Here is a 23,813-nt window from a genome sequence, read left to right on the forward strand (position 1 = left end):
CTTAGCTTTACTCAGTAGACATGTGTGACTAATGACTACCAAACTGGCCGACAGAGGTCTACAGAACAGCCAACCATGGCTTTCCTAAGAAAGTGATTTTTATTGCTGATCAGACAACTAGTGGCAGGGGAGACAAGTCTAGATGGAAGGAGTCCAGACGAAATTACTGAGAAGAGTGAGCCAAGGTGGGTGAACAGTAAATGAAGAGGGAAGTAGGCCTCAGTGAAGTCTGGAAGACCAGAAGGGGTTGTTGGCACTCCCAACTTGTTCCCGCAGTTTTGTAGGAGGGAAAACTGGTTCAGGAGGCCTGAACCTGGAGCCCAGCTCTCCTGCTGATTCCCTCACAGACCACCTCACAGCACCTGCTGGTCCTGATTCGGCTCAGAGTGGGACTTCCTGAATATTCTCTCTCCAGGAAGGGAGTCACTCCACCTTGAATCTTAGCCTCATGAGCAGGTAGGAATCCTGGCTTGGACCAGCTAAAATACAAGGTGTCCTGAGTGGGCAGCCTGGCTGTTGCCTGGGAGTTTTTCATGAGATGAAGTCTAGAGTGGCCAGGGACTGGCAGCATGTTAGGTTCCCCTTCGTTGCTGTCAGAAGAGGCCATGTAGCCTGAATCCTCCAAGCTCAGGCCCTAGAACTTTCCAAACTTGTCCCCTACTTTAAGTGATTGTACCTGAGCCATGAGGATGCAGGAAGCAACTTGCTATGGATCTCGGGTGGTTTGGCTATGGTAGATCTAGTTCTGATGGAAGTCTCAGGCCAACCTTTTTTTAGACTAGTCAATAGGAGAGAAACTAAGTGACTACAAAATACTAATTGTATTGTCTAGACCTGTCTCCTTCAACCTTACACTGATTTAACCTCAACAATGGGATTGGAATGTCTACTGAGCAACCAACAATGTGCTTTGTCCTACAGTTTTGTGAGCACTAACTGCATTGCCTGGTAAGAAATGACTGGGAAACAAGACCCTTTGTGGTGGGGGGGAGTAGGGGGTGAGCAAGGGAGGGAGGGAGAGAGAGAGAGAGAGAGAGAGAGAGAGAGAGAGAGAGAGAGAGAGAGAGAGAAAGAGAGAAAGCCAGATTTGCAGCTAGTAATAACCCCAAATCTAAGCCTTCAGACAGAACAAGGACATACCTGTATTGTTCTTTTCTTTACCAAGAGAAGTTGATCTGGCTTAAGCCTAGGTCAGTTTTTCCTACTCTTCCTTATTCAAATAGTCACTGGCCCAGATAATAAACAGATTGCTGGATGTCCAGGCCTATCTGCTTGCAGTAGGTTTCAGGAACCAGGTGACAACAGCCAGAGCATGTGCTCTGCAACCTCTGAAGGAGTCTGGCCACACTGGCACACTGTCTCTGGTTAGGTTGATACTTTGTAATGGTAACATTAAGAATTTTAGCATTTATGTTAATGCATAACAAGAGACTTCAAAACTCATCAGAAGAGACAAGGAAAGATTAGTATAATTCTAAATATTTATACATCAAGCACAAGGACATCCAATTTCATTAAAGAAACACTACTATATTTAAATCACATATCAACCCTAACACAGTGATAGTGGGTGACTTCAGTACACCTATTCTCACCAACAGGTCACCCAGACAAAACCACATAGAGAAACTCTGGAGTTAAATAATGTCCTAAATCAATGGACCTAACAGACATCTACAGAACACTCAACCCAAATAGTGAAGAATATACTTTTTGATAGCAGCCAATGGAACTTTCTCCAATATCAACTACATATTAGGACACAAAGCAAGTCTTAACAGAGAGAGGAAAATTGCAATAACTTCAAGCATCCTATTTGCTCACCATGGAATAAAGTTGGACATCAACAACAGAAAGTACACAAATTCATGGAGACTAAACAACATAATACTGAGGAAAATTGTATCAAGGCTGAAAGTAAGAAAACTTTAAACTTTTTAGAATAGAGTGGAAATGGAATAGAATGGAAATGGAAATATATGGGCATAAGGAAGGCAGTTTTAAGGAAAATTCACAGACTGCTGTGCTTTAAAAAAAAAACTGGCAAGATCTCATAACAATAAACTTGATACATTTGAAAGCTTTACAAAAACAAAAATACCCAACACCCAGAAAAAAAAATAGATAAGAAGAAATTATCAAACTCAAGGCTTATGTCAATGAAATATAAACAAACAACAACAATCACCCGGGCACAGAGAATCAGTGAAACAAAGTTTGTTCTTTGAAAAACATCAAGATTAATACATTAATTAAATTAACAAAAATCCAATTTAATAAAATTGGAGATGAAAAGGGAGACATTAAAACAGATACTGAAGAAATTCAAAGATTTAAGAACATAGTTTCACAATCTGTATTCTGTCAAACCAGAAAACCTAAAAGAAATGAATGCATTTCTTAATATCTAACAAGTTAAATCAGGACGAGGTAAATAACTTTAAAAGATAGATAACCCTTAGTGCGATAGAAGCAGTAATGGAACTCTTAACTGAGAAGAGCCCAGGACCAAATGGGTTTAGCGCGGAGCTCCACCAGACCTTCGATGAAGCACACCGTCCCTCTTCAAATTATTCTGCAAAACATAAACTGAAGGAATATCCCCAGTTCTTTTTATGAAGTCCCCATTACTCTGGATACCCAAGCCATACAAAGTCAACCAAAAAGAAAATTATAAACCAATATCCCTTATGAACATAGATGCAACAAGAAACTCAATAAAATAACTGCAAACCAAATCCAAGTACTCACTAAAAAGATTATCCACCACAATCAAGTTAGCTTCATCCCAGAGATGCAGGGATAGCTCAACATATGTAAGTACGTAAGCATAATCCACTACATAAATAGACTAAAGGACAGAAACCACATGATCACTTATTAGATTCAGAAAAGGCCTTTTACAGAATGCAACTTTTTTTTTTCCATGATAAAAGTCTTGAAGAGACTCAGGATATCAGGGACATATCTCAGTAAATAAAAACAACTTATAACAAGCCCACAGTTGGCATCATTATAAATGGATAGAAACTCACAGCAAGATATGACTGTCCACTCTACATCTGTTCAATATAATGCTTGAAGCCTTAGCTTGAGCAGTAAGAAACTGAAGGAGATCAAGGGATCAAGGCAAAGTGCTAGAGTATCCTATTGGCAAGTGATATGATTGTAATACATAAAAGTTCCTAGGAATGGTCAGGTAACTTCTACAGATTGATAAAAATGTTGGTCAAAGTAGCTGGATACAAAATATACAAAAATCAATAGCCTTCCTGTATACAGATGACAAACACACTGAAAAAGGATGGGAAACAGTACCTTTCCAAAAAAGAAAAGGAAAAGAAAGTTGTGAGCTAGCTCCAACCAAGTGCGTGAAAGACTTGTACATTGAAGAAGGAAATTGAAGACACCATAAGATGAGAGGAGCCTTCAGTTCACGGATTGGTAGAACTAATGTTTGAAAATGGACATCCCACCAAAAGCAATTTTCAGAGTCAATGCAATTCTTACCAAAAGCCCAAAATAAAACAATCTCGAACAATAAAAGAACTTCTGGAATCTCACCATTCCTGATTTGAAGCTGTATTACAGAGCTATAGTAATAACAACAGTGTGGTATTGGCATAAAATCAGACGTGTTGACCAGTGGACTCAAATAGGCTCAGGCGTAAGTTCACATACCTGTGGACACCTGATTTTGACAGAGAAGCCAGAACACACACTTGAGAAAGACACTATCTTCAACAGATGGTGCTGGTCAAACTGGATGACTACATATAGAAGAATACAAATCGATCTGCATCTCACACTCTGCGTAGAACTCAACTCCAAATGGACCAAGGACCTTGAAACAAGCCCTGATACCGAGTCTGACAGAAGAGACAACAGGAAATAGGCTTGAACTCACTAACACATAAAGGATTTTCTGAAGAGAGGCTGCTAGCCCAGGCACTAAGACCAATAATAAATAGGACGCATGAAGCTAAAAGCTTCTGTATAGCAAAGGATACCATCATTTGAAGAATGGGAAAAACTGTAATAATTATACAGCTGACAGAGCGTTAGTATCTAGAATGTACAAAGAACTAAACAAACCTTAATATAAGAAAACCAATGGCCCATTTTTTAAAACTGTAGTCTGGACTTGATGAGGATTTCCAGTACTGAGATAGAATACTGTCCAGAAGAAACTTGGGGGAGGACAGGGTTTACTTTTCAGGTCACACTCTACCACAAGGGAAGTTGGGGCAGGGACTGAAGCAGAGGCCTCCAAGACTTGCTCAACCTGTTCCCTTATATAACCCGAGACCACAGGCAGTATTGCCCCATGGGATAGGTCTGTCTCCATCAATCATTAATCAGGAAAATGCACTACAGACTTCGCACAGGCAATCTGATGAAGGCGTGCTTGCAATTAAGATTCCCTCTTCCCAAAGTTATCTAGGTTTGTGTCAAGTTCACAAAACCAACCAGGACAGAGCTAAACAAGATTCTCAAAACATGATTCACAAATGGCTCAGAAACACACGTTCAACACCCTCATCTGTTAGGGAAATGCAAATTAAAACTACTTTGATATTTCATCTTAGGGCAGTCAGAATGGACAGAATAAAAAACAAATGGCAGCTTATGCTGGTGAGGCTCTGGGGGAAGGAAAACGCTTATTTATTGATGGATGATGTACAAACTTCTACAGCCACTATGGAAATGACTGTGGAGGTTCCTCAAAAAGCTGAAAATAGAATATCTACCAAAAGATCCAACTATATCACTCTTGGGCATAAACCCAAAAGATTGTACTTCTATCTACAGAGATATTCACTCATCCATGTTCATCATTGCTGTATTCATAATAACCAGAAATTGGAAACAGCCTAAATGTCCACCAGCTGACGGATGGATAATAAAAATGTGGTACACTTATATAACAGAATTATTATTATTCAGCTGCTAAGAAAAATGAAACTAGAGACAATCATCATGAATAAGGTAACTCATACCCAGAAAGACAAGCACTGTGTATTCCCTCTTATACGTAGAAGCTAGCTTTCAGGCTTTTAGATATGTGTGCTTCATTTAGGGGTTAGAAGAGTAACCATCAATTTCTCCTAACTGGAAATGCTGTGAACTACAATAATGACCCCTTTGGCAAGATATGCCCATGGGTGCAATGGTGACAACCGCTTTTTATTGGATTCAGGGCTCAGTCCATAAGATGGAATACATACCTGGCAGTGTTAATGAGGCCAAGAACCTGAGACTAGATAGTCCGTAGCCCCAAAGGAACTACTACTATTATTCTGCTAAAGGAGCATCATAATCAAATGACTCCTGAGGACCTACTGCTACACTCTTCAGATCAGTCAGCCCCCTTAAGAGAAGCTGCTATTTACAGTACAGGGTAATTAGCAGAGACCCACAAATGGACAATGTACAGAGAGGGGAGCCTTTGCAGCCCTCAGCCTTAAATGTATCACACCCCTCCCCTCAAAGCTCAGGGCTCTGTGCTGGAGAGGGGGCAGAAAGATCTTCAGAGTCAAAGGTGGCGGATAACTTAAGCCAACAATGATTTCCTGGCATGGGGGCAGGTGCACATAGGAAGTCACAGAGTTTGTGACAGCTTGTGCAAGACCCACACAGACTCAAGCCTAGCAAACCTCTAGCATGGAGAAGGGGACGTGCACACTGACAGCTGCTGGGAGAGGAAAACTCTGCTTTCTCTAACGGATCAGCAGTGAGTGTGTCAGCCATGTTCCAGGGCAAGCCGATGTCCCATGCTCAGAGCCAGGTGACTAGTACAACTAGTACAATTTGGACTCCATGTTTCGCTGTTTGTTTTTAAGAGAGAAAGAAGGTAAAGTTGGGTGGATATAGAGGTGGGGGAGGAGCTGGAAAAAGGTGGAGGATGGGGAAAGAATAAACTCAAAGTATATTGTTTGAAATTTTCAGAGAATAAATTTTTTTTTAAAAAATGAAACTTAGCCTTGGCCTTGGAAGTGGAACTGAGAGGTAGGGCATGCCCCTTAGCACACAGGAGGCATCATTTCCCAGAACTCATAGATTATATTTGAGTTTTATCAGCCCTAAGAAATTAGAGAGACTGATGATTCAGAGACAAGGTAATAGAAGTTGCCTGCCTCACGTGCTCAGGAGCAGGAGGCTAAGGGAAGAGACTCAGCAGTGACCCCACGACAAGTGCACCCTGGTGGACTGGCCTGGGAACATGGGCCAAACTGGGCTGCCGACAACCCAGGTCCCCCAGGGCTCCTTGCTGAGCTGTACTTTCTGAATTCCTGGCAGGAACTGCTGGGGCCAGAAGTCATCTTCTGAATTGCCAATGGGTCACAGCTAGTCAGAACAGTTTTAGGGCTGATTGAGAACTGCTGGGACTCTGAGGAAAGTACTAAATTTGGAGGAAGAATAGACAGGGAGATGATGGAGATGTGGCCTTTCGTCCCAGCTCTCCTAGAGAAGGTCTGTTAAGGGAGTATCACCTTCGCCTCCACTCCAACCTGCAGCCACAGCATCAGTCCAGCCTTGGTGCTAATGACCCAGGTGCTCTGCTCAGCTAGTGTGTGGGGGGGGGGGAATCTCAGCTGTCACATCTGTCTCACATGTGTTAGAACCTACAGCAGAGGTCCAGAGGGGTGTGGCTCCAAGAGGTGTTTATTACAGACACAGGCTTACACTGTAATCATTTTTCTTTCCCTTTCTTTTCTCTTCCTCCGCCTTCTCTCTCTCTCTTGTTCTGTCATTCTTTTTCTTTTTTCTTTTTCCTTTCCCCTTCCTTCCTCCATTCTTCCCTCCCTCCTTCTCTCCCTTTCTTTCTCAAATAAATGCATTTTCTTGGAATGCATTCTTTGATGTATTGTGAAACTGCGAGGATGAGTGGTTTTTTTTTGTTTGTTTGTTTGTTTTTTGTTTTTTTTGTTTTTTTTTTGGTTTTGTTTTGTTTTTCCCTTGGCAAATCTGAGAAGTGCTCTCTACCCATTTCTGTTCCCTCTACTTATCTCACTCTCTTAAGTATCAGGGTCTTAGTCCCTTCCTAGTCCTGTTCCAAAAGAATAATCCAGTGGCACTCCCCACAGATTGATGTTGGTGCAGTCTCAAGAGAATGTCTTTTAAGAAAATCTTAACGGGGCTCATCAGTGCCGGGAATCAAATCCAGGCTTTTGTGTGTTAGACACATGCTGTGTCTCAGTGCCACTCCCACTTCTAAATTTTAAGCTCTAGTCTGAACCATAGCAAAGTAATCAGAGTGATACTGTGCAAGTGATGGTAGATGAAAAGGGAGGGTGATTGATCCTCCCAGGTTCCCACTAGATGTGTGTAGGGTCACCCTCAAACCAGTACCTGGCAGAAAAGTACTGAATCCTGAATGAGACTAAGTGATGTGAGATTCACAATTATGCCAGAGTCACAGATATACACACCCACACCGACCCAGGATGCACATCAGTCAGGGGAAAGCTATGTGATTCCTATTAGGAACTTGACATAATGGTCAAATTCTGACACTAAAACTTAACCCTGTGTCCCAGCAACAGTGTGCTTTAAATTAAGTCTGTCCTGAAACTCCCATTTCCCAGAACTGGTAAATAGTTAAGTATGGGTTCATGAATCAGCCACAGAAAGTCAGTAGCACAATTAATATTATAAGCATTTTAGAGTTGAGAGCTAGGAGAAAGTCTGTGTCTAAAAGTTTTACAACCCCCACCCCCCCAAAAAACCCCAACCCCTCTTGTCAAATTGGTTACGATATTGGTATTTGTCTTATTATTTACTGAGATTGAGTTCTTGGAAGCCCACCCTAGACAGCTAGATTGTGATTTCTGGAGTCTACCTTCACTCTTTCCTTTCCAAGGAAGAAAGCTGTGGCATGTAGGACATCGGCAGCATGGGTGGAATTGTGGTAGGCATTGGAGGAGTGGTAGTTGGCTTCAATCACTTGCAGCCAGGCCCGAAGAGTGGTTTCCGTGCAGTTTAAAAATTCACATACTCCAAACCGAGAGAAGACCTTTAAGCCCAGGTACACCAGTGGCCTGAGAAAAGGAAACAAACGCTGGTTCACTCAGTTCAGTGGTGCAGAAAGGGCTTCCTTTAATGGCATTAGAGAACAGAGGAATTTGTGTGTGATCGCTCAACATGCTTGGGGCACAAAAACATTGGCCTTGGTTCACCAGCCCCTTCTTTGCAACTGATGGATGCCTCATGAAGAGTCAATCCAGATTGTTTTTAGGTTATCTGTAAGTCACAGAAGCTCTGTTGGCCCCTATCCACCTCCGTGTGACGAGTCCTGCATATGATTTAGGTCTTTAAGAAGAGCCTCGGGGCAAAAGGAATGCTTTGAATGGTTTGAGCAAAATCACCTCCCTTAGAGTTATGTTACTGTATAGATGACTAGTTCATATTCCAGGAAGAAATGTCTTCTCCTAATACAAGAGAAGCGCCTCACCCTGCTGACAGGATGGGCTCAAAGAAAGTCAATGTTGCTATCAAGTCCCTTTGTGTTGGGTGGGTGGGGAGAGAGGGAGAGGAATTTTTGTTGCTCAGGCTAGTCTTGATTCCCTTGCCCCACTCTCCCAAACTGTTTATGTGTACGATTGAACCTGACTTCCAGTCCATTTTTTAAGATTTATGTATACAGTGTCTGCCTGCATGTACACCTTCAGGCCAGAAGAGGGCACCAGATCTCATTACAAGTGGTTGTGAGCCATCATGTGGTTGCTGGGATTTGAACTCAGGACCTCTGGAAGAGCAGCCAGTGCTCTTAACTGCTGAGCCATCTCTCCAGCCCTTCTAATACACTTTTACAGGGCAGAAGGTATGAGAAAACTTCGAACTCCCGGCTCATGGGCACAAAGGAAGTAGATCTTGTGCCTTACCCACAGATAAATCCTCTCCATACAAGAGCGTATTTGGGGCACATAATTCCATCAGTTTCTAGATATGAAGACCTTGAGTATGGCTGTCACTCCCTCCTCTTCTGAACCAGAGATGTCACATACCTTTTATGTGTAACTGCTTCCAATTCAAAGATGTTGAAGTCCCAACTTTCCTCATTGTCCAGTAACTGGGTGATACTAGGGGGGACATCATTGATGGTTATGGGCATCGCAAGGTGACTGTGACTCTGGTGCACATCTGAGCAGACATGGGGGTGGAGGAGGCAAGTTAGGTGTGGATTCTTCCGTGTCCTAAGCAGTCCATTATCCTTAGGGTTGTTACTAGAAACAAAATCTTCAACTTCTGTTGGGAGGGAGATTTCAGTACCAGGGCTCTTCTCATGTTATGAAACCTCAAGGCATAAGCAGGAAAATAACTCTAAGGCGCATTTAAATGTATGGGGAATGGCACCCTTACCTAGCAATGCTGTAAGAAATCTGTTTAACCAGGAGGCCTCGCTTCAAATGTACACCACAGAGGGGAATAAACTCATGGCACCCATTGGAAGCAACACCAAGGTCATCACGGAATGGTCCCAACCCTGGGGGCAGCACAGGCTGAAGCTAGGTTATCAGTAACAAGTGAGGCGTGAACACTTACTCTTTGTGAACACATACTCATTCCCTGACAGTCTTCTCAAGCCATCCTGGAAGAAAGAGATGCTGTTAGATGCATGCTTCGTGTCCACCATCATTCCCTTAAGCTTGTTCCTTAGCCAGAGGCTGAATCCAGGCTGGCCCAACCTGCAGTCTAGGGCAAGGCAGAGCTCAAAATGTAATTGCAGCGGTAGCTAAGAGACTAGGGACACCCTGTCTTCCATAGTTCTAGTTCCAGCGGGGTGAGGGGGTGGAGAGAAGGGACTGAGTCATGAGCTGGTCAGGGTTCATAGTTGAGCCGTTCTCATGTCCACTTTCTCTCCTGGCGTTGTGAAGCCACATAAACAGAGTCACTAAAGTGATCTTATTTTGGATATGTGTGATTTTAACATGTCCCAAGTCCCTTATCCGTACAGAGACATTTTATGTTCTCAGGTGAACGTTATGAAAGGACTAAGAGCTGTATTTGAAGGGAAGCTTTGTAAAGTCATTTTTAACCACTGAGCCTTTTTTCCTGACTACATTTTCTGCTGCAGAGCATGGCCGCTGCTGCTGAGCTTTGAGAGATGTGTTTCTGGGCCTGAGGTTTTGAGGATCGTGATGGGTGATCTTGACTGTCAACTTGAGTGGACCGAGAGCTACCTGAGCTATTAGTAAATTACAGCTGTGCGAGTGGCTTTGAGGACTTCCTAGAGCTTAGTAGATCAGAGCGCTCTGATCTGATGGGCGGTTCAGTCCACTGACAGACTGAACAATTTGATAACTATAGAAACCGATGTGAGGTGGCAGAATTGTGTAAAATGGGGCTGGCTGCGGGTAGGAGGAAGTAGGTCACTGGGTCTTCAGAGACCTTCTCTTGCCCTGGTCCCTGCCTGTCACTGTTCAATCTGCGTCCTGCACACTACGATAGACTGTCACGTGTGAAACTGTAGGCAGAAATCCTGCCTTTTAAGCTGCTTTTGTCCTGGTCATGACAACGACATGACCAAGAGAATAAAAGTGGACAGGATTTCGGTGTCGGCCATTTGCTGGCTCTTGAGCTTCGACCAGGCCCTGGATGTACCCGAACCTTTCCTTGCCTCTGCTCCTGTGCCCGGATCCCTCACTATTTGGATCCTTGTGTAAAAGTCCCTTAGAATTGCTTATTACCCCTAGAAAATAAGTGCTGAACTTTAAAAGTAGTATTAATTAATGCAGGACTCCCTTGAAGTCACACTTCAGATCTTTCTGCAATGATTCATCTTCAGAAACAGATGAGCAGAAAAAAGCTTCAGGCACAACTATTAACGCCTCTGCAGCAAATGTGCATGCCTTGGTTTTCTCCACTCCCCTAACTCTTATCCAAACGAGGCGGAGTCGCACACACACTGGCTCCTTCCAACATGCTCCAGACAAAAAGCACAAGATGGTACAGTAGTGTAGGGTCGCAACTTGTTTTTACACACAGAGACCTTTGGTTGGAGCCCAGAAGGGATTGCCTCATACCACCCACTCTTTAGAAACTGATGCTGATGCTGCACTGGAACAGGCCAGCCAGTTCCAGCCTGGCCACCAAGAACAACAGAAGGATGCTCAGAGTACAGGTGCGAACGGGCTGGGCAGCCAGAAAACTCAGCTTCTGGAGGCTGGCTAGAAAAAGGAATGCGCAGAGGCAGGCCTAACTCGGGGTCCTGTTTCTTTCTAGAGCACCACCCCAGCTCGGCTTCTGAGGAAGAAGCACAATGAAAAGTTGGACTTTTCAGTTGCTGACAGGTGATGTTCAAAGCCAAGAGCAGGGTAAGGAGGACCTTAGCCATTGGCATCTAGGTCCACAACATAGTACGTCTTTGATTACTGGCAGGCACAGTCCTCTCCCTTCCCTGCTCTGACCCCCAATAGCACCATTCTGCTTTTGTGTGATTAGAAATGGAACTTGAGCCAGGCAGTGGTGATGCACACCCTTAATCCCAGCACTCAGGAGGCAGAGGCAGGAGGATCTCTGTGAGTTCAAGGCCAATCTGGTCTACAGAACCAGTTCCAGGACAGCCAGGGCTGTTATAGAGAAACCCTGTCTTAAAAAACAAACAAACAAACAAACAAACAAAAAAAAAAAACTAAATGGAACAGGACTCTGTCACTGGAAACACTATCATCAGGTTTGTACCTTTCATTCAACAGTCATTCCTTGGATCCTCACAGGGGCTCACCTACAGAACCATGCCTGTCTTGGTAAACCGTAGGGATCCTAAGTATCTTCTATAAGATAGAACCATAACTACACATAATAAATGTGCAGCACTCTGTATAAAATCTTGGGACTGTTTATAGTATCCTACAATGCAAATGCATAAATGTTCCATACAAATGTACCCCTCCCTTCTCCTTCCATAACTCCTCTCTCTCTCTCTCTCTCTCTCTCTCTCTCTCTCTCTCTCTCTCTCTCCTCTTCCCTCCCTTCCACGGTCTTACTGTGCACTGTGCATTTCAGGTGCAGGGATAACAGGGTGTGTGTGTGTGTTGTCTTGTCCAAGTCTCTCACGCACATTTGTATCTCCATCACCCTCTCCAGTTCGATTGGTTGAATTCACAAAAATACAGAACCCATAGATTGGGAGGGGCTAACTCTGTAGATACAGTCTGATGCCCAAGAAAATGTAGCTACAATCTTCAAACCAAGCCTTTTAATTCAGACAGAGAAGACCCAGAATCAGGAGCATACAGCCAGCCACTCTCTGAATATTTAGCCCTTAGTCACCTGCCACTTTCCTACTCTAACAGGACTTCTCAAGGATCTTTCCATGGTTGAGGTTAGTTAGTTGGTGGAAAGATAAACATCTTGGATATGACCACTAAGACATTAACAAGCTGCCTCAAGACACGCTGATGCCCATCTAAACAAGGGTGCTTCTGCTACCTGAGGCCACAGTGCATCCTGAAGATTCTGGGGGGTATTTGGCCAATGCTCCATTTCTGGGGGTTCCTTATCACTTACGGTCATCAGGCCTCCAACAAGGTCACTGGTGTGAGGATCTTCATCTTTGGTTCCCAGCTGAGGGGAGTACAGTTCTGTGGTCCGTAAAATTTCTAGAACTCTGTCCAAGGCTTCTGCTACTGTAACTGGGCTGTTTTCTTGAGCTGCATTGATTATATTGATAACCTAAGAAAGCAAAAAGAGATAGAATAAACTTGAGGACATTAAGATACTACTTTTCAGAAGTCAGACAGTCAGAAGAATTGGTGACCACATGCCTAGCTCAGAGGATGGGCCGACTTCTCCCCCTTCTGAAACATGCATGCTCTACAGCCCACACTGCCCCATGGCATCCCGCCCCAGGACCCAGCTTCCCAGGATCCCTTGCTCACAACCTTCCCTAGCTCTCCTCCATGGGTTGGAGCTCCATGGACATAGGTTTGGGTCTCTCACTGTATAGCCACTCCAGAAATGATCTTTCATTTCCATGATTCTACATACACATAAGGAGACTTTCGGGGTTACCTTCTACACCCCAGACTTGGAAAGCTTCAAAAGCCTTCTTGACTCACCCACTATGGTATCTTCTGTGCCTAAAATCAAAGCCCAGCCTCATCCCCTTCATACAAATGAAGCAAAGGGTAACATGATGAGGGGTCAGCTGTTCTGGGCTGCAGACAACTACTCTTCAACCCAAGGCCACCTCTGTCACACATCTTCCCTCAATCCTCAACCCATCCTTACAGCTCACCAAGTCCAAATGATTCTCTCCCCCCAGGCATTTTCTGATCTATTTCTTTCTCCCTACCTCCACCACCTCAATGCTGGCCAAACTACTACCATCTCCTGCCTGGAATTCCAGAAAAGGCCCAAATGGCCTCTTGTATTGCTACCACACCCTACCCATTCTTAGCATGGTGGCTGAACTCTTTAGAGGTGCATGTGGGCCTGACTGTGCCATGTTTAGCTAAACTCCTTCAAAGATTATTTACTATACACGAGATACAAATCATCTATTTTTGGCCCAGGCGACCAGAATGAAGGGAGCTACCATAGCCCTGCCACAATCATCTCACTTCTGCTGGCCACATCCCAGCCTTCCTGGCTTCTATTCAGTTCTGTGGAACTTCTCTGTGCACCTCAAGTAATGGACCATCTCTACGCTGATGCTTGGCTCCTGACCCAGAAGTCTTCCTCTGAACAGTGTGACTCTCAGGCTTAGGTTTTGTTTTAAACTTCTGCCAGCCTACCTCTAGACCTACTCTGACATCTCTCACAGAGCCCTTCACAGTACTGACTGTATTATGTAACCGTGTTTATTTATTATGTGTTTGCTTAATACCAGTTTTTCCCACTAGATCGTTAACTCTGCTATCAGTAGAATATAGTGCTAGAGCACAGCCTAGCTGAGCATTGGAGGTGGCAGCTGTCACTTACCTTTGTGATGGGGGCCTCTATGGTCATGGAGTGGATCCTTGCCATGGAGGGGTAGCGGCGATTCTGTAGGCTTGGAGCTAGAGAGAAAGCAGGACAGGTTTATCTGGAGCTAGTGATTCTGTTTAGACTAACTACAACTGATAGATGAGACATTGTTGTTCTAGGACCTCCTTACTCACAGTTCAGTGTGTTTGACCTTCCAGTGTCCCCAGAGGGCTGACCACTCAGCCTCACAAGTGCAGAAGGTCCTCTGCCTGAAAATCTGGTGGCAGGGGGCTCCCCAGGGGAATTCTGAGAAGGCTTTGGTACTGATGCCCCATCTCTATAACCCAATGGTATCACAGAACTTTTCCACTAGAGGCCCTTTCAGAGTCCTGCCTTTTCCTTCCAAAGCCACAGGGCACATGAGTGTGTACCTGCCCCAGCCTCGGCCCCTGGCCCTACCCTACCCCAACCTCAGCCAGTCCCTGCCTTGACCTGGCCAAGCTCCTACCTCAACACTAACTCCCCCAATCTCCCCTCCAACCCCCCCCCCGCCGCACCTCAGTCCCAGCCTCAGCCTCAGCACCTACCCCAGCCCCTTCCCCTGCCCCAGCCCGGCCCCAGCCACTGTCCCATCCCCTGACACAGTCATAGTCCCAGCCCTGGCCTGGTCCCAGCCCCTGCCCCTGCCCCTGCCCCTCTAATTCCGTGCCCCTGCCCCTGGCCTTGGGCTGCACTGCAGCTTCCCAGGCACCTTCTTCCCCTCAGGCCCAAATGAGACACACCTACAGCCCCTGGTACCCCTGTGCCTCTTATTCTCCAGACTCCAGGGAATGACTTTGCAGGTTGATCCTGACATTTCCACCCCCACAAATCCAATCAGTTACTTGGGCTTGATTCATTAAACTCAGTGTTTCATGAGATCCTGACTCACAGTTTCTGGCCTTTTGCTAATGGGTGTGTGTTGAGACTAGGAAGCCAGGACACTGCCTGGCCCTTGCCACCAGCACCCACGGATGACCTTGCCTAGTGACTGAAACTGCTTGCTTGTGTAGTAATGTGATCTGACACACTTTTGGGCCATGAAAGAACCAGCCTATGGGCCCTCCAGGGAGGCTATCGAAGGCCAAGGGATTTTATTTACTTAAATCCTGAAACGTTTTCAGTTTATTGGAAGAAAAGTCTACTCCAGTTGAAATCTCTTCTCCTTGGAGTTTCTGCACTGATGAAATGTTTGCACATGTCCCTCGGTCATTTTCTACACCTTAAAAAGGTCAAGGAAATCTGAGAAACTTCTTACCATCGCTGCCGCGAGAAGATATTGATTTCACATCAATGGACTCTTTCCTCCTGCTCTTGTGTCTGAATGAAGGCGGCTCTGTGGAGTTCAGATGAGAGACAGAGGCGGTTAGCTTTCCGTGCATCAGAGTGTAAACTCACACCTTTCCCCTCATTCTCCAAAGAACACGAGTGTACATTTTTAAGCTCTAGAAACTAAATTCAAGAATCGAGAAACTGCTTTGTCTTCAAATTCACACAAAGTGATCAGTCATTCCAGTATGGAAACTAGAGGCAGTGCTTATGAAGGGCAATAGTCCCATAACTGAAATGTCATCCTGAAAATAAAACTTGAAGGAAATGTTTTGGGGGTTCATCTTGAGTAATGGACTACGTTCACCTGGCTAGGGAAGCTCTCAGGGGGAAGATCTAGAGAAATAAGATCCTTGTGAAATCACAGATATTTGCATTGAGAAGCAAGTTGGGACAAGTTTGGGATACTTCTGAAAGTTCTCTGACAGTGGATTTCATCAACTGACTGTGTCCAGCTGAGCATGGGAAGGGAAACTCAACCCTGAAATGTTCTGTGATGCTGATGCCAAAATCACATCAACAATGAGCACCAGGTTGTTAAAAAATGCCATGGCGACAGTGTTGGCCTTAGAAATGTGCGCCGTGGACCATTCACGTCCTTCGAGTAACTCCCGGATGAGAAGAGAAATTTACCCATCCAAGGAGAAGGCAACTCAAGTGCCATCAGGAGTAGTGCATCTCCCAGGTAATATTAAATAGGCAGATTTGGCAGGAAAACCACAATGCCACATCGCTTGCTTCCATAAGAATTTCCAGTGGCATCAAAAAGGATGAGAAGGCCTGGGTAGTCTAAGGGACCTCTGACAGTGGAACCAGGATGTATCCCTGGTGCACGAAAGGACTTTGGGAGCACATTCCCTTAACCTAGAAGCAGGAGGGAGGGCCTAGACCCTACTCCAAATGACTTGACAGATTTTTGATGAGCCCTTCTAGAAGGCACCACCCTCCCTGTGGAGTGGGTGTGTATGGGGGGGGATGGAATGGGGAGGTCAGGTTGCATGGGAGGGTGAGGGAATTGGGATACATATGTACAATAAGAAAAAATAAAAAATATTAACAGTAACAAAAAAGAACAACAACAACAACAACAACAACAACAACAAAGGGTCAGAGATGAGAAAGCCTAAAAAGCCTAATCTAATACTGAAGAAACCAATTCTAGAGCCTTGTCCATGTTCTGGTTCAGTTTGCCAAAGAATATTTATATAGCCTTGGAGATGTTACTTAACTTTTCTGCGTCTCAGAGTCTGCACGGGGATAATTACAGTTTCTCATTCAGTGGCTTTTGTGAGCAGCCCTTAGAACAGTGCTTGTCACACACAGAAAGCCTACAGTGTGTACCTGATATCAATTACATTGATTCATTTGTACAATGCACAAAAACAATTCAAAGCTAGTGCTATTATTCCTCCTGATTTCATCTCTTAGAATTGGAAGACTCTACAGCATAGAGCTGGCTATGTGTCTGAAGAACTTATTCTTCAGTGAGGGTCATTTAAGTCAGAGAGTTCATTTTTTTTTTTTTTTTTTTCTTCTTCTCATGTAGCTCTGGCTGCCCTGGTACTCACTCAGTAGACCAGGCTGGCCTTGAACTCAGAGATCTGTCTGCTTCTTTCTTCTGAGTACTAGAATTAAAGGTGTGCATCACCACCATCCGGGCCATTACTCATTTTTTAAAAAGGTTTGTTTGCTTGTTTATTTATTTATTATATAGAGTGTTCTGCCTGCATGCATGTCTGCACACCAGAAGAGGGCACTGGCCTCGTTATAGGTGGTTGGGAGCCACCATGTGGTTGCTAGGAATTGAACTCAGGACCTCTGGAAGAGCAGTCAGTGCTCTTAATCCCTGAGCCAGCTCTCCAGCCCCATCACTCATTCTTAACAGACACCCATAGAATGAATTAAAAATTCCAATCATAGAAGAGAACTTAGTGACAAATGGACTATGCATCCCATAAAAAATAGTTACTTCCTGAGAGCCTACTGTGCATCAGACGTTATACTATGTACCTTAAATATAACAATGACCTCATTTAACAATGGCATCCTTTCTGAAAGCTACGCAGTCCTATCCCATGGCACCAGTAAGGAACTGAAGCTGGAAAGACTAGGAAATTAGCTCAGGGTCAAGAGCTGTTAAGCAATGGACCCTATGCATTCCAGGAGGGAGGTCTTTAACCGATGGAGGAACTGTAAGCATTGGCTGGGTGTCATGCTGGGCACCGTAAGGGACAAGGGGTTGCTTCCTGCAGTGATTTTTAGTAGTGCTTTCTAAATGTGACATAAATTAACTGAAATATTTAAGAAAGGGTGCCCGTACATGAGTCATCATTGGCTGTTCTAGTCTAGAAAACATTTGAAAGGAGAATGGCCTACAGCTAAGTTTGTCTTCTTTAGTTATCATAACAACGAGAAAGGTGTTGTTAATTCACTTTGCAAAGGAAATTCTGAAGGTCAGAAAGAGCAAATGAATTCTTTCAGTGTAGGCTAACTGTAATCATCCTGGAACCAAGGAGAAGGCCTACATAACCAATCCAGGGGCTACTCAGGTGCCCATGCAGAAGGAAATGGTAGGCAGCTATTTTTACAGGAGAGAAAAATTGCAAAGCTTGTAATTAACTTTTTTCTTCTCCGGTGGTCCGATAATTCTAGGCCTCCCATCAAGTCATCACTTTGTAGATAAGGAAACCAAGTATCTGAGTGTTGTTCAAGGTCTAAGATATGAGCAGATATGAGCAGGGAGCTGAAATGGGAGCCCAGTGCCTGGTCCCCTGGGCCAGCATCCAGCCACATTTCCATTAGTAAAAACAGTCACCAATTACTGAGAAAGGGAACTGAACATGGGTAATCCATGACACGGCTCACACCTGTGCCCTAGATAGTCTGCCTTTCCCCTCGACCACTCTCTGCTGGGTTTATACCTGTTCTACACGGTCTCTAGCCAATAAAGGAAAATCAAGAAGGGAAGGACTTTAGGAGGAAAGGCTGCCACAAACCATGAGACAGGAGATTGGTAGAGGACCACCGCTGCTTCTCTGGTTCTCCAATCCTCCAATACCAGCACTTGGATTCTAGCAATCCCATTCTGGGATGACAAATGTCATCTGAACCCCTTCTGAGCAGTGATAAACTGGGTGGACAAGGCACCCCTCAGCAGAGAGTAGAAGCCATTGCTCTCACCTGTTTGAGAGTTATCCCCAGAGTCACGATGAATCCTGTGAATCTAGAGTTGTTCCGAAGTTTGGTAAAAGAGAGAGAGATTTTATGTCATTTGTTGAATTCCACAACTTAGTGAAAAGGTTCTGAAGGCATCATCCAGAAAGCAAGGTGTTGCACAGATTGCATGAAGAGATGAGAGACACACAGCAAGTGTAAGACTACAAATGTTCTATTGCTTTCAGACATTCAATCAGGAGCCTATTACGAGCAGGAAAGGGCCCAAGGAAGGAACTCTCCAGGCAGACCTAAATCTCCCGCTAGCTCATCTGGACAGTCTGTAGAAATGCAGAATGACAAAGGCCAGGACTCAAGTCAGATTTTAATATGTAACCTGTTTGTTTCAGGCAGGTCATATTGTTTCCTGAAATACAAAGTTCTGGTTAAATCTGAAGCTTCTGCTTTTAGAACTGTTCCTTAAATGCTCCTCAATTTCAGGCAGAAGCAATTGAACCATCTCTTCACAAGGCCTGAACTTTAGCTGCCGTTTTGCACCTAGTTCTTTTCTCATTATCGGCTTTGTTTGATGCTAATGATTTGGTGCAAATGTTCAATAGACATCAGCCAAATGACCCAACAAAGTCATCAACACTAGAAAGAATACACATGCTTTTCATGGATTCTGCATCTCTTGCATTATAATTGACTAAGGCACTGCCGGTGGCCACATTGTCATTCACACTTATAATCCCACTTCTTCTCTGATAAATCCATCTGCTTCCATCCAGGGCTCAGACTAGTCAACCTGCACAGCACTCAATGAAGAGGCAAGGTTAAGTTTTAACAAGATGGGCGAATGCGGGGGACTGTCAGGGAAGGAAGAGCGGTGTGACTTAGTAACATCAACTGTGATGACCAGAAAGCTCCCTTATGTCAGACATAGGCAATCTGTCCCAGCCTTCATTGAGCCATTGAAGAATAACCAGGTAGGGGCTGGAGAAATGGTTTATTCAGTAAAGTGCCTGCCATATAAGCTCTGAGTTCATATATCTGGGACAAACATAAAAATCTAGGTGTGGTGATGTGTATCTGTAATCCCAGGACTATGGGATTGAGCAAGGCAGATTCCTGCAGTCCATTGGCCAGCTGTATAGCTGAATCCATAAGGTACAGATTCAGTAAGATACCCTGTCACAAAAAAAATAAGGTAGAGAGTGACCTAGGAAGCCACTCATATCAACTCTGCCCTCCACAGTCACCCATGTGTGAACCTGTATGCACACATGCACACATGCACATGTACATGCACACAAACACACAAAACTAGCCAGACAAAACTGAGATGTTAAAATAAGGCTTCCTACAAAACCCTTCTGCTCAGTGCATTTCTCATCCTCACAAAACGTCAACACAGAAGCTATGGCCCATCTGTGATATCTTGGTCATTTAGGCATGGCTATTGGCTCTCACCCCATAATTAAGGTACCTTTTACTATTTCTTCCATGGACATCATTGCATGTTTTCCTTCAGGAATAAAAACCACGTTCTACAATGCCCCAAGCTCAATGCACATTTTCATATGTTCTATGCAAATAAAACTCGTGCTTCATTTTTTTCTCCTCAATCAGCTCTCCATTAAAAGCTTTTTGCCTTTAACCAAGATACATACAACTCTAGGAGCAAAGTCCATGGCCCCAGATCCCCCTTCTCATCTCTCACAGGTCATCAATACGGCTCCCATCACCTATACTGTGGGCCATGTGTTCTGTCTGGAGTGGAGCCAGCTCAGTCCTGATTTAGGATTAAAAAATGTGTCCTAGCCACTGACAGGGTGGGGTGGAGTGGACCAGGGAGGGAGAGCACAGGCACAGTCCCATTGCCTCGGATGGCTCTGGCCCATCTGTTTCAACATGCAATGTTGTACTTGGCACTTTGAGCTGAGCTTGCCGGCTCCACATTAGCACACTGGCCTCCGGTGGGTTCTGTAGGCATTGCCAGCAGCAGAGGCTAGAGGTCCTCTACACTTCACAACCACAGCCAGGCTGTGTCAGCCTCCACACCAGGCTGTGGACCTACTCTACAATCCTCTGCACAGAGGACAACTGGAAGCTCTCTTTCTGACACATCCCACCAAGCTTGGATTCTTCATGTAAGTTCTCTGACTGATGATCTACATGCCTCATCAGAGTACCCTCATTTTACAGGACTCACAGGATGACAAAATCTCCACTCAGAACAAGAATCTCTCCCAGAGCTCTATAAGTATTAATGTTTATAACTCCATAAGAATTATTCCAAAATGTTTTCCCTCATAACCCTTGGCAGAACTCATGGAGAATACAAGCAAGGAATGGGTAACTCCATACTCTTTGATGGGTTCAGGAGATGCTCGGGACTTTAGAACCTAGGGGCAAGGAGAGGGATGAACTTGGTCCTATTACAACAGTCGTTTTGCATGTTAGCCAAGTGCTGGCAGCTTTCTGCTTGCAATTGCATCATTACAAACCTGAGGGGAAGCAACTATTCCCTTGGAAATGCAGGACAGGGAAAACTGAGGTTTAAAGTTTAGTTACCACACAGGTAATACATAGAACTATTAACTGTTGTTTCTCTAGTTTGATAGCCAATTGCCTTTGTTACATAGCTCTTCAGCCAAAGGCCTTGAAAGTGTCTTGTCATCTTATGGCCTGGAACTACCTTACAGGTTAACATAAACAGCTATTCTTCAGAGTTCTGGGAAGGTCTGAGTTTTGTCATGTGCATTCTTTAGCAAGATCAGGATTCCCCATCCTCATACTTGTCATTCTCTAGAGCACACAGGTTTCCCTTCTTGTAAAGCTTAAAGTGTAGTGTGTTTCTGTGTAGGGATGACTGGGGAGGATGACAACAGGTGCTGCTACTGTAGCTACAGGGTTTGAAAGCAATGGTTTCTGTGAATTCTACTGTCCTTGGTTGGTAAAACTGTCAAGAACTCAGAGCTGTGATTTCCCAGCAAGTCTTAGATGCTTACAGTGTGTGTGTGTGTGTGTGTGTGTGTGTGTGTGTGTGTGTGTGGTGTATGGAACTATAATTATAATTTTAAACCTTTAATTAAAATATCGATTTCCACAAAATGTACTGCCCTGTGCATAATGCTTTATTTACTAATGCCAGATTATGTTCAACTTCTGATCTACTCCCATGTTGGAAGGAGGATAGAATTACGCAATCCCTTTGAATACCCAGTCTGGAATTTTTGTATCAATTTATATGAACATCTCCACATTGTGTGGAATATTACCCCAGGGAAACAAAGAGGTTTCATCACGAAAGTAACTCAGTCAAGTATACTCTAAGACACCCAAGGCTGGAAAAGGCCCAGGGCTCCATTAACAGGGTAACAGACTGAAAAACAGAAAAATAGACAGGAGTTGAATTCAACTGATGCAAACAACCCAGGTGAATCTCAGAAACCTAGTGATCAGAAGAAGCAGAGAGAAGAGCACACATTGGATGGAGCTCTAGAAAGTCTATTATTACTGTAGAATAAAGACTTGTTGGAGCAGCGGGGGAAGGGTGGGGGTAGAGACCGGCTATGAAGGATCTCAAGGGAACTTTGAGAGGGTAAAATTTGTTTTGTTTTGTTTTGTTTTGGTGATGTGGGAGTTAGAGGTATGTTCTCAGTTGAACTCAGGGGAACCTAGAAGATCTGTACATTTTCTACCTGAAAAACAAAACAACCACTAAAGTCTAGTTAATATGCATGCTGATAGGACAAGCAGTGAGCTACGCTGATGTGTGCCTAACACTTAGCAGTTGGCAAGCAACAACAAAGAACAGAAGGCGATGAAGGATGGTTTCAGGACCACAGATGGAATCATGATGGAGTCACGTGCTAACCGTGGGACTGAGGTAGTGTGAGAGAATGGGTACTCACATGTCTTCCAATTGTTTTATTTTAAAAAATTTAAAAACTTAAACTTATCACAATTTTTTTTTAGGTACAACCTTTTCCTAAGCTGTGTTGTGTGAGCCGGGCATTGGTGGTGCACGCCTTGGATGCCAGCACTCTGGAGGCAGAGGCAGGAGGATCTCTGTGAGTTCAAGGCTAGTCTGGGCAACATAGTGAATTCCAGGACAGCCAGGGCTATGTAGAGAGACCCTTCTGAAAATAACAGCAACAATAACAACAAATAAGAAAATAAAAACTTCCACCTCTCATTGGCCTCCGCAATGCATATATAACCAGGTAGTGACATTCTGCTATGGGGCCTGGCTCGGCTGACTTGACAGCTAGCTGTGTTACTGAGCACAGCCATGCTACCCTGAGCTCTCAGGGCCAGGCTATCCTGGCCACTTTCCCATCTTCTAATTCTGCAGCTTTTGTTGTCTCTGGTTTGTATGGGCCAGGTCTCCGCTGGGAAGTTTCTCGGTCTGCTCTCTTCTCCTCACCCTGTCCTGCAGGGCTCGCCCTTGTGAGGTTCCCACCACTAAACTCTAGTTAATATGCATGCTGACAGGACAAGCAGTGAACTACACTGATGCGTGACCAACACTTAGTAGTTGACAATCAGTAACGCTTCCCCCTCATGCCAGTCATTCATGAGGCCAAGTCCGTCAGTCACTTGCTGTCACTGGAGTCTTCTTAGAGGTTTCACACAGTCTGTAACCTTACATCTCTGTGACTAATCTGTCCCTTGCAGTTGGGATGGAAGTTATGTGTAACTTGACTACTGTTGTGTATCTAGTGCTAACAGCATCTGGGGGGCGGGCATAGTGGCTTGTTATTAGTGATTTGGCCATCACACTGGTCTGTTAATTATACTTGACACTTTTCTCACTGAAAATACTTATTCATAAAAAGTCTCACAGGAAAACATGGATAGAGCAATTTCTGTAAAATGTCACTTTTTAAAAGTGAAAAGCAAATTCAGTACAGGAAAAAAAAATACACCCTTATTTTCTGATAATGCCAAATCTGATAAAGGTGAGATATCAAATACCAGAGCCCACCCTCAGCCCTGTCTTGGCTCTCTGAGCCTCTGGGAGTGTCTCTGTGACACATTGTACTGTACCATCATAAAATGGATGGTACTTTTTAATAAGTGAACAGTGCTACATCCATTCACACACCCGTCATGAAACAGGGCGTGAGAGCAGTTCTCCTTCTCCTTAGTCATGGCCATCGTTTGCTTCTCTGTTGCTGGGATAAAACACCCATCAAAACCAACTTGGGGAGGAAGGCTTTATTTGACTCACAGGTCACAGCCCATCGCTGAGGAAGTCAGGGCAGGAACTCAAGCAGGGAGCTGGAGGCAGGGACTGAGGAGGAGACCACAGAGGGATACTGCTTATTGGCTTATTCCCCATGGCCCACTCAGCCTACTTCCTTATA

General features: G+C 44.4%; 1 protein-coding gene across 8 annotated transcripts in view; it reads right to left on the reverse strand.

Moving 5' to 3' along the window:
* Pde8b (phosphodiesterase 8B) overlaps positions 1-23,813 on the reverse strand; it is a 196,819-nt gene that overhangs the window by 9,065 nt on the left and 163,941 nt on the right. For all 8 annotated transcript variants that reach the window (XM_051182998.1, XM_051182997.1, XM_051183000.1 and 5 more), the window contains 7 exons: positions 18,463-18,505; positions 15,212-15,289; positions 13,930-14,006; positions 12,514-12,678; positions 9,547-9,592; positions 9,009-9,144; positions 7,844-8,042 (listed from right to left, as the gene is read on the reverse strand). In XM_051182998.1, the coding sequence (XP_051038955.1) occupies positions 7,844-8,042; positions 9,009-9,144; positions 9,547-9,592; positions 12,514-12,678; positions 13,930-14,006; positions 15,212-15,289; positions 18,463-18,505 (744 nt within the window). The remainder of the gene's footprint in view (positions 1-7,843; positions 8,043-9,008; positions 9,145-9,546; positions 9,593-12,513; positions 12,679-13,929; positions 14,007-15,211; positions 15,290-18,462; positions 18,506-23,813) is intronic.

This window comes from Phodopus roborovskii, unplaced genomic scaffold (genome assembly GCF_943737965.1).
Source record: "Phodopus roborovskii unplaced genomic scaffold, PHOROB, whole genome shotgun sequence".
Taxonomy (NCBI): Eukaryota; Metazoa; Chordata; class Mammalia; order Rodentia; family Cricetidae; genus Phodopus; species Phodopus roborovskii.